The sequence below is a fragment of the Micropterus dolomieu genome, linkage group LG22 (genome assembly GCF_021292245.1).
Source record: "Micropterus dolomieu isolate WLL.071019.BEF.003 ecotype Adirondacks linkage group LG22, ASM2129224v1, whole genome shotgun sequence".
Taxonomy (NCBI): Eukaryota; Metazoa; Chordata; class Actinopteri; order Centrarchiformes; family Centrarchidae; genus Micropterus; species Micropterus dolomieu.
In genome coordinates this window covers 25724102-25735742 of record NC_060171.1, presented here as the reverse complement: position 1 = coordinate 25735742, position 11641 = coordinate 25724102, and the positions used below count along the sequence as shown (strand labels likewise).

Genomic DNA, 11641 nt, shown 5'->3' with positions numbered 1-11641 from the left:
GGGGGGGGTGTTAAAAATGAGAGCACTATCAGATTTTCCATTTTGACCTGACAGCAGAACATGGTGTTAAATAAGCACAGACTGTGTCAGACAACAGGAGGAAGCTGGCACCACTTCTCCGTCCCAGCAGGGGAGGAGAGGACGCTGACAAGGTCAACAATAGAATCTGTTGTTGTTTGTCTGGAAGTCACTGCAGTGCTGCTGCCGATTTGACCGCTATCCAACACTGAGGAGAAAACAATCTGTTGTAGGCAGGCAGCGCAGGAAATGAGTCACTTCTTAGCTGGGATAGAACAATAACACTGTGAAAGATTATATTTGTATTCTATATTTTCGTACATGCTGTATGTAGTATATATATAGATATAGGCTATATATATACATATCTACTGCCACTAAACATAACTTCACATGCAATATTTCACTGAAAGGCAGATATTATTCTACATTCTAATTACACAATGTGAACATTGGCTTTTACAATACTCACAATGTTTTTCTCATTGGGCTTCATAGCAATGCTGCCAGTGATCTCCTCTCCTCTCCGCACCGTCAAATAGTCCTCCAGGTAAAACACTGTCTGTTTCCAGTGGGTGTATGGAGCATCTGGTGCTGGGACACATACACACATTCACAGAAACACACACACTTTAAAAATGAACATCTACCATTTTATTTTATAACAGAGTGCCACCACTTTCAAAAAAGGCAGTCTTTCTAAGGGGTTTCAAGTTCTTACTAATGACGAATAATAATAATGCTTAATAAATCATGTATGGATGCTTTATTGATCAATTAGCCATTAATAAGAGCTGTTGACCGGTTGCCAGGTTGTGAAAAATATAATAACCGACAATAACTTTCGCAACACACCAACCAAACGTCTCAGACAGAAAGCAACAGTAAATATCATCCCCTTGTCAACAATGCATTTGTTTGCTTCTCTGCTCCGTTTACCCTCTTCAGTATTACCAAGGATCTGATGTCTATGCCATCAAACACTGTGCAGAAGGCAGAGAGACACCCTGGACAGGTTGTCAGTCCATCATGGGGCTAACAGAGCACAGTCTCCTATCTACCTGGCTTGAATGTCAGATAGAGAATAAACACAAACTGTGCAGAGAAAGAGCAGAGACAGGGAACTGAGTCCTTGTTGTGAAGCAATGGTGCAAAAAAAGAGCAGGTAGCTCTGCTTGAGTTCAAGATGACAGCACTGAAGTGAAAGAAATGCATGTCTGCATTCTTGACCTCTCCTCTGCTCGAGTCATCTCCTTTCATCTCTGTTCCACTTTGGATCTATTGTGCTACGTAATGTGCATTCATCTGCATCCGCACGTTTGTGTGTGTATGGAAAGACAGGTAGAAACTGACACCCAAAGCCCTGAAATAAATGTGACCATTCCCCCAGCGCCCTGATCATCGCTGATCGCTTGGCTGAGATTCAAAAGGTCAGTAGAGCTTAAATCAAAAATTTCTGCCAGCTGTCCTGGGGCAGCTCGGAAGCTCTGCCTTTATAGACAAGCTCTTTGTGAATCCATAGATAAAAGGGCCTGCCAATCAGCACAGCTGCTGCACTGGCCTAGCTCTCAGCGTTTTAAAGACACCGACAAGCTAGCTGTGTTTCATATGCTAATTCAGTAGATGAGATGGCATTTCTACTGACCAGCATGAATTTTAATCTTTGACCCCGGCCTGAGTTTTTCTCATTGGCTGAGAGTCTGTGTGTGGGTGTGTGTGTGTGTGTGTGTCTGATACGACTGTCATTCAGGACTGTTTGGGGAATCAATAACAAGCTTGGGCTGTTAGTGCGTAAGTTTAGATCTGTATCTTAAAGTTTTGGCAGACAAGGCTTCAGTTCTGACACTGGAACCCTTGCTTATCAGAGAATCTTACAGAAAATCAATAGTAAGGAAGAGGGCAGGGCAGAAAAAGCTGATGTTAGGAAATAGTTTAAAAATATACGTTTTTCTGGAAAAGATACATGGTCCTGGTGATGCTGTGATGTGATCAATAAAATTATCAGTGGTTACACACTATTACCAGTACCAGAAGGCCAGTAGATTTGTTGTTCAAAGCACCCTTTACAATGATACATTCTGCTTTCAAGATCATTTCAATGTACCATATCATCCACTACCACTAGAGGTCAGTCACACACACAGAGTTCCTGACAAGAGCCTGGCGTTTTTTTCCCCCTTTACCTTTCCTGCAAGGCCAAACTACCAGCTACCAATTGTTACAGGGCATGAAACACAATGAGCTTGAGAAATGGACCATTGTATAACCTGGGATGTTTGAAGCCAGTTACTCCCATTTTACTTTAGTTACATTAATAGTGCAAGTGCCTTGTGAAGCTGTCCTCCAACTCATGGTCTTGATTCCAGGCCGCTGGGAGCTTTCAGTTCCACATAAAATGTTTGCTTGTGAATGCTTTCTGTCTACCCAAATAAAGTGAAATCCAGTTCCAGTTTATATGAAACAAATCCAGCAATATCCGCCCTTGTTCCCTAATTTTTTCTCCCTTACAGGAGTGTATGAAATGCTTGCTACCAGCACAAGTATTCCCCATGATTTACCAAAACATAATGTCAGACACTCATTGGTTAGTTAGTGATTACATTTACATTTAAAATGTACAGCTAAAGTTTGTGAATCTTCTACTCTCATTGTTTGACATGTAGGTAAAATTCGCTTTCACGCCAAGAGTAAGATGAGAAGATTGATACCACTCTCATATCTGTCTGTTAAATATGAAGCTGCAACCAGGCAGCGGTTGGCTTAGCTTAGCATAAAGACCTATGATAAAGCAGGGGGAAATAACTAACCTGGCTCTGTCTTAGGGTAACAGACCAACACCCTTAAAGCTAACTAATTCACTAATTATCTTGATTGTTAAATCTGTACCAAAAACAAAGGATATAAAACAATATGTTTTTGTACGGATTAAACAAACAAGACAAAACTGCAGGCTAACTGTGTCCCCCTGCTTTCAGTCTTTATGCTTAGCTAAGCTAAGTGTCTGCTGGCTGGAGCTTCATATTTAATGAGTCATAACAGACATAAGAGATCATCTTCTCATCTAACTCTCTGCACCAAAAACAAAATATCAAACTATTCTGTTGCCCTTTTTTGCTTACTTGTGCTTTATTTGGTCTGTGCTTTCATCCAATCAAATTTAGGTAGATTTGTGAGAAGTTCGTAAGGGATGTTCGATTTCAAGTTCAGGCCATCACTTTCCCTTGTTCCCTTGCTGAGAACCAGAAGGGCCTGCTTCTTCAGGATTGCAATGCAATGCAATTAATGAGTAACCGAACCCACCGCTTCAGTAAAGCATCCACCCTGCTGTAATGTAAAGTAGACTTGAGGGACATACTCAATTTGACTTCTAGGGATTGCTGAAGCTTTACTTGATTCTCTCACAGAGGAGATTAATAATTTTTTAGGTTATCATTACTGTCAATATAATACATATAGCTCTAATGATTACACATACACACCCACTCATACACCTAGATCCTTGCTGCCCTGTAAGTAAGAGACATGAGTCATCGTACCGGTGGAGAAACCAGTCTTCTTGTGACACTTAGTGAACTCGATGTGGAAGTAGGTGACCAGTGCATGGATGTAGTCGTTCCTCTGGATCTGCAGGCAGAACGCTGAGGTAAATGAGAGGTCCTCGGGCTTCACTGTGTAGATGTCCACCTCCTGTAGGAGCAAAGAGATGAACTGCTCTTAAATGTCTGGACCACAAAACTCTTGACACCAAAAGTCATTGGTTATATCAGAGATGTTATAAGGACCTTGGTTATATCAAGGGCTGTCTATTTGTTATTATTATATTATATATATCTACACACCATTTTCCCCTTTTAAAGGAATATTTTTGCTTTCTTGCCAAGAGTTAGATGAGAAATATGATGCTACAGCCAGCAGCTGGTTAGCTTAGCACAAAGACTGAAAATGGGTAAACAGCTAGGTGGTTTAAAAACCACACAAAAACTTGTTGAAGTGTTAAAACAATGTATTGTGAATTAAACAACGGGATATAACGGGAAATCAGCTAGCTTTAGATGTGCTGGAAGGTCAATTTTGCTACTTAGACAGTGCCAAGCCAACTGTTTCTTTCCCGTCTTACCACTAAATTAAGATAACTGGCTGCTGTCAGGAGCTTGATTCTTAGGGTACAGAGTGGTGTCGTTTTTCTCATTTAACTCTTGGCTAAAGAGGGAATAAACATATTTCCCCAAATGTCAAACTTTCTTTTAGGATGTAACTGATTTTATTCTGACATTTTTCCTACCTATTCAGACCACCAACAAAAAAATCTTGCTATCTAACAAAAATCTAATGTGTAATGTCACATGCAGTACATCAATTGGACCAAAAAAACAACACCACCAAGAGATACAGTACAGCTTCCACCTGCAAAAAAAGATATGGTCAGCATTAGACACCACTGGAGCTGTGCCAAGATCCTAATAACCATCAAGAATGAGGCCAGTGACCCTCGTTTAGAACAAGTATAGCAGGACCGGGGTCATCTCGGAGCTCTAACAGTTGTCAGGCTCCAGGTGTTATTCATACACAGTGCTAGCAACCCCAAATCTGTAAATGTCTGGGGTATCTGATATCGTTCCACAAGGACATGTTCAGAGAAGAACTTGATGTTCCTGGTTTACTGTGGAGTGTGAACGGCACTGCGCCAACATATCATGTTAGCTTTGCTTACTGAGTAACAGAGGGGAGTGCAGCTCACCTGAAACCTACAGTACTGCAGGGCCAACATGTAGGCAGAGATGTGATAATCTTGTTTCATGTACCATCGCTGCTAATAAATATTCACTGCGAGCTGGCTGGCTTTGATGTCTGATGCAACATTTGCTGTGGAAGAATAAGCCTTATGTTTGTTGGCAATAAAAACAATGCAATATTAATGTCAGATTCCCCCCGCTGTCTTTAGAAATAATCACTCCCAGAAACACGTTTGCCAGATGTTTGCTCTGTTCATCCAGTATGAACTTCTCTTTTTAAAATTTAAGACAACAATATAATGCAGTGCAATGTTTATCCTCTTGCAATTACTATAAAGGCAAAAAAAACAATGAGAGCACTATCATGCAGGTTGTTAATGTTAAATTATTTTCTGCAGGATTACACTTGATAATGATCCTCACTGAGTATTCCTACCAAAGTTTCAAGCAGCAGTTTAATAACATGTGGTCCTATGTGTACTACTCCTCGGCTATACAACTTTAATGAGGTCATTCAGTAATCCATTTAAAGACAATAAAGCTTGTCAGCAGGGTATCATTGTTGTAAGGCTTCTTTTTTTAAAATAAATTTCAAAGACAAGCAGCATTCCCACCAGCTTCATAGATCTTTTTATTAAACTTTCACGACTGATTTCTTTGCTGGTTGTATGTAATATCTCGCTGCATTTAAAAAGAAAGGCTGCCTAGTATCAAAGAAAACAAAAACCGGGTGCCTGGCGATCACCAACACTGAAGTCGAGATATGATCACACAGCAATATTCCTCCAGAATAGAGGTGAGACAGGACAGAGCTGTCTCATCACTGCCAGCGATAAGAAGGTCACTATGACAAGGAACACAATCAGGAGGGCTAGACGGGCTACTATTGACATGCATGGCACAGCAGCCTGATCGCTCTAATCCACACAGTGAGAGGCACAGACAGGGCAACAGCCGCACATCAAGGTCCTACTCATACTGTGCTAGCCACAGCATGTAGTACATTATGTTTACCAGTCAATCAACGCCACTAAGTATGTGTGTGTGTGTGTGTGTGTTTTACCACTGTAATCATGCTCGCATCTCTGCATTATAGTTTATTATAGCCACTTTACTTAGCATTCTCTATGGGAACTGCTAATGTATTGACATTATACAGTTTAATCACTCCTTGTAACATACTGTATGCTCAGCTCCTAACTTTTGGAAGTCAGCTGACAAGTGAACTGGCATTAGAAAATAGTGGTAATGGTGTGTTCCATGAATGGCTTTTTATCATATCACATGATCTTCACCAGAAGATGTAGTTTGTTCAGATATTTCTTTTTTTTTGAACACTTTAAGAGGCTTTGATGTCCATGTTAGCTGGAAAACTGTGGGAATAGGATTGAAAACTCCAGAAGAGCTACTAAATGAACCCTGTGGTAAGACTGCATTCCTAACTGCTGTTTCCAAGGTCAGGAATGAACTTTGAACCTTGATAAAGATGTTTTTTTTGATAGGCTGTTGGTGTTGCAGCCACTGGCCATCAATGGCATTACTATAACACAACACAAGTGTGCATGCAACCTTTATAATGCTCTCATACCACATATGGGGAAATAGGATGGTTAGGTTAGCTGGCCATTATTGTGTGAAGTGGTAAAGCCATGTCACACAATAATGCCATGCTAACAGCTCTGTGGGGCTGTACTCACAGACACAGTGTTGCTTTGAGCTAAATGATAACATCAGCATGCTAACGTGCTAACACTGACAATGCCACCATGCTAATGCTAAGCAGATGTATCTATGCATATGTCTATCATTATCTAAATAGCACTAAACATAAAGTTGATCTGAGGCTTATGGAAATGTCAATAGTTTTGCAGGTATTTAGTCAGAAACTGTAAGTAAATGATTGAATAAAATGATCAAAAGATGCCACTAAGTGAAAAGTTAAGGGATACCCAAAGTTATTCAAATGTTAATCCTCTAGGCACCATGGGTATCTATACCAAATTTTTATAGCAATCCATCCTAAAGTTGTTGAGATATTTCAGTTTGAACCAAAGTGGTGTACTAACCAACTGAGAGACAGAAAACAGACATTTAGTCAGGCTTTGTGATAAATTGAGCATCTGTATATTGTCAAATACAGTCCCCTCCAAAAGTATTGCAAATTCCTTTGGTTTTGTTTGTCATTTAGGTTTAAGATCAAAAGATGAGTATGAGTCAAGAGTTCAGAATTTCAGCTTTTATTTCCTGGTATTCACATCTAGATGTGTTAAACAACTTAGGACATATCACCGTTTGTATTAGATCACAGCATTAAGATCTGCTGTGATCTAACGAAAGTATGGGAACATGTGACTGACAGATGTTTTTTGTTGCTGAGATGTTGCCTTTTAGGTTGATTGTCCAAACATTAAAATAGCTCTGCATGACTAGTCTAAGTTTTCATCCTTGGTTCAAACCTATTAAGACTGCATTTGTTGCGGTGGCAGCCCGGCTGTTGGTGAGTGCGCTGTTTTTCTTTTCCTCCTTCGCATCCTGGTTTCTCCTGTGTCTCCTCTCTCTCTCTCTCGCCTGAACCCCTCCTGCTCCGCCAGCTCCTCGGTCCCCCGCGCCCATGTCTGCCGGTGCCCATCTTCCCCCCTTTCTCCAGCCCCTCTTCATCCCCTTTTTCCCTCAATAAACCTCTTTAGAAACCTGAAGCGTTGCGTTTGGGTCCGTTCTGTCCATAACCATCACAGCATTTCCTGTTAAAGAGGCTAAACCAACATGAAGACCAGAGAGCTGTCTATAGGAGAAAACCTCACTGTCAAGCTGAGAAAAGAAGGAAAATCGACCAGGGCCATTGGACAAACATTGGGCAGAGCAAGCACAATAATTTGGAATGTCCTGAAAAAGAAATACTACTGGTGTACTGAGCAACAGACGTCTAACAGGCTGGTTTGAACCAAGGATGAAAACTTAAATTAGTCATGCAGAGCTATTTAATGTTTTGACAATCAACCTAAAAGGCAACACCTGGGCAACAAGAAACAAGTCTGTCAAGTCACATGTTCCAATAGTTTTTCTCACTTGAAAAATGGGTGGGTTCAAACAAAGGCTGGTATGTCCTGAGTTTAACAAATCTAGATGTGAATACCATGAAACGAGAGCTGAAATTCTGAACTCTTGACTGATACTCATCTTTTGATCTTAAACCTAAATGTCTTCAGTGAACAACAAAAACAAAGGAATTTGCCTTACCGTTCCAATACTTTTGGAGGGGACTGTATAAAATATTGTATATAAATAAGATATGTAAATAAAATATAGTCAGTGTCAGTGTTTTACTAACCTTGACGAGGCAGGAGTTGGTCACCACCTGTTTGGGGTCCACTACGTCCACTAGTGGTTCCTTCATGGCCACATTACGGATACAGGTCATGTCAAAGCCATACACATTCTCCCACCCTGATAAACACAGCATCATTGAGTTACTTTGACACCATGTTTTCTGTTAGTCTTTGTAAATTGCAAACACATGACAGGACTTCTTTCCAAGTTTCTATTCCATTTTCTAGGGTGGGAAAAGCCAAAGGACATGTAAACAGTTGGTGTGCAGCTGTAAAACAATACAAGTCGGGGTCTTACTCACAGAGTTTCTCAGAATGATAAATGACCTGGAGTTAGACCTCCTGTCAAATACAATACAATTTTCATTTTGACGGATGAAAGTCACATAGTAATCGGGGATGATTTGTAAACATGAGCCTCCTTGAATGCAGCCTCCACTCCTGCCTTGGAAATCCTTGCTGCTGTTACTAAATCCTTCCATACATTATTTATTAAGCTCCTTAAGATAGTGTGTTAGCAAACATCTCTATCATGACCCAAAAAGAGAGAGCTACTTGGGTGTGCGTCAGAGAGCTGGTGATAATGAACAGGTCACAAACCCCCAGGGACTTTGTAATGTAGTGTATTTGCATTTCTTGCTGGCTACTTGTAAAGTCAGTGTTCAGCATAGAGTAGCGCTAATGACTACAGGATGCTCTTAGAGTACTGAAGTGCTTCATAAGGTCACTTCTAACTTAGTCTAAAGGTCGTCTTGGGCCCTCTGCCTGGAGAGAAATATGTGGTGGTCAATATGTGCACTTGTCTCACCACTCGTCTCAGTCTGACTATATGGAAACTTTACAAATGCAGAATAATGGCAGACTGAATTTTAGTATCCAGATACCATAGGAAAGCTTTGCAATGCTGTCAGCCAGTGCGATATGACTTTCTTGGTGCAGTGTGGTTGTATTATTTCCCAGATGTATTGGGGAGTGTGAGTAGGAGGTCTGTTGGCTATTGTTCTGTTTGTTGTCATCTGGGGTGTGCACTGGCCTAACACTGAGTTTGGTGCTGCTTTGTGTCCAGCAGCAAAACATCGCCCACAGTCCTCCTGGCAGGTTTAGAGTGGGATGATACAGAGATGGAGAGGCTTGTTGACTTATAATATCAATTATCGCCCCCAGTGTTACGCCTGTGGAAAAGTTCAAAATCGTTTGCAGAGCTGGAAAAGGTTGTGTATGAGCCCACACTTTTGTGAGCACGACATCGAGGTGTGTGTTCATTTGCAATGTAGAGACATAATCCTGGTTATAGCCACCAGGGAGCTACACAGAATAGACCAGGTACAGTTCCATTTCACAGTCCAGGTTAGTAAGGGTGCGAATTATACCATGACAACCGCGGGGGTGGCGGGGTGGGGGGGGGGTCTAATTTTTTTCCAGGTCAAAAAGAAAACCTAGTACAGAGCAGGCGTCGGCTTTAGAAAACTAAAATCTTACAATGCTTAATATCCTTGCTTATATAACTAATGTGTGCAGTCTGTAGATGATGATAAATCTAATTCATTACACCAGTTAATGGTTGCCCCATACCACATGGCAACATTTGTAGTCAGAGCACTATTCTATTCAAAACTGTACACACAACAGCAGACCATCAGGACCGCTCAAAACAGGCCCACACAATGTTGACTCTATCATAAAATACTGTCTGCATTATCATATCTAATTCCTAATTCTTATCATTTCAAGTTTTAAGTTTCAAATTGTTTTTGCGAATATTTCCTTTGCTCTTGCTCATGTTGACTGTGAATGCAATCTAATCTGCGTTCATACAGTTTTGGGGAATTGGCAATTTTTGAGCCTCTGTAAATAATGTTAAACAGTACTGTACTGAGTCCTGTCTAGACCTGCTTTATATAAAAAGTGCAATGAGATGCCTTTTGTTATGAATTTGCGCTACTTAAATATAACTGAATATCTTTTAAATAACAAACATGGATTTTAACATTTACCTAGTCAGGTAAAACTCCTGAATTCCACAATGAAAAAAAATATCATGCATCTTGTAGAAAGACGCACAAAATACTACTTTATAAATGAAATAATGAACTCTATATTTATGTCAAGATGTGTAGGAATAACCAATCCTCATTTTCAAAGCTAATGCCAAGCACCAGTGTTGGCTAATAAAATAAAATATGAAATGATATAATGGTAATGAAATGAAAGGGTGGGCTATCAGCTAGCTAACACCACATAGCTCATTTTAAGTTAAATAAATGCTAATTACGAAACTCTGAAGGTAAGTTAATTGTATTAAAGAAGCTAGATAGCTAAAAGGTAACTACTGACATTATAACTTACAGAGTCTCCACTGGCATGTGGTGGACTAGACTGGATCAGCTGCTCTGCGAGTGATTTGGGCAAAGACGTTCAACGTCAAGGTTAGGTTAGGCATAATATCGGGAAAAATATTGTAATATTTAGAATGACAGGTAAGAAACACCCCCCTGAACTGCTGATGGGGTTCAAGCCTTAATTAGGGGGTCAAACCCCCTAATCCACCCCGTAATTCGAGCCATCCAGGTTCAGGTAATACACACATCCAGCCTGTATTTACATACAGTCTACGATCCAGCCCCACATACGTACACACTCTCACGCTGAACTTACAATGCACTTTGAAGTCTTTGTACTGCCTGTCCTCTATGGCCACCACATACAGAGAGGCCCGGTCAGGAAACATTAATCCACCGGGTTTCTGTTTGACAAACGAGGCAAGGAAATAACTCAGCAATTAATCCTGAACACATTATAAAAAGTCTACATTATAGAGTTGGTGACATTTCATTCCTCAGCCATTGTTCCAGTAGAGCTGCTCTTCAAGTATTTAACTACAGGACTATAACTATTATTTAGAAAAGATAATAATATGAGGTAGTAGTTAATAATGTAACAATCCTCTTAACATTATTGACTTCTTATGAATATAATAAAATTTCCAATAAAGTTACCTTATCCCTGGTTTTAGCTGTAGCATCATAGCTAAACTATTATTTTAAAGGAGTGGTTTCCAACCTGGGGTTTGGGACCCCCATTAGGGGTTGCAAGATAATTTTGAGGGGTCCTGAGATGGATGAAATGAAAACCAAAGTCTGCCACAAATCCACAAAAATCCCAAATCATTGTAAAATGGAAAATTCTGGTATAGCCTATTTGAACTTGATGTATTTCCCATAAATGTGGCCATTCCGACTCTAAGGGTCACACAAATGCACACGAATGTTTGAGTTAGAATCTCTTAATTAGGACTTAATACCTCAGAACTCAAAATCTATCTCAATAATGGCAAAACCACTTAATAATAATAAGAACAAAAATGTTTCTTTACGTGGCAGTAATGGGCTTCAATATATAATTACACAAATTAGAAAACAACATATTTATGCTACATAAGTTTTTTCAGACCTTGATACAGTTTCCTTTTTTTTTTTTTCATGGTTATTACAGTGATGGTTTATTTTGAATATTTGATACTGCTATTATTGCAGTATAAACCTACATACAATATCATCTCTATAT

General features: G+C 40.0%; 1 protein-coding gene across 1 annotated transcript in view; it reads right to left on the bottom strand.

The window, feature by feature from the left end:
• The window catches only part of LOC123961870 (protein arginine N-methyltransferase 8-B), a 47264-nt gene that overhangs the window by 1964 nt on the left and 33659 nt on the right, over positions 1 to 11641 (bottom strand). The window contains exons 7-9 of the mRNA XM_046037640.1: positions 8080 to 8195; positions 3555 to 3705; positions 491 to 612 (exon numbers count right to left, since the gene is read on the bottom strand). Coding sequence (XP_045893596.1) covers positions 491 to 612; positions 3555 to 3705; positions 8080 to 8195 — 389 coding nt within the window. The remainder of the gene's footprint in view (positions 1 to 490; positions 613 to 3554; positions 3706 to 8079; positions 8196 to 11641) is intronic.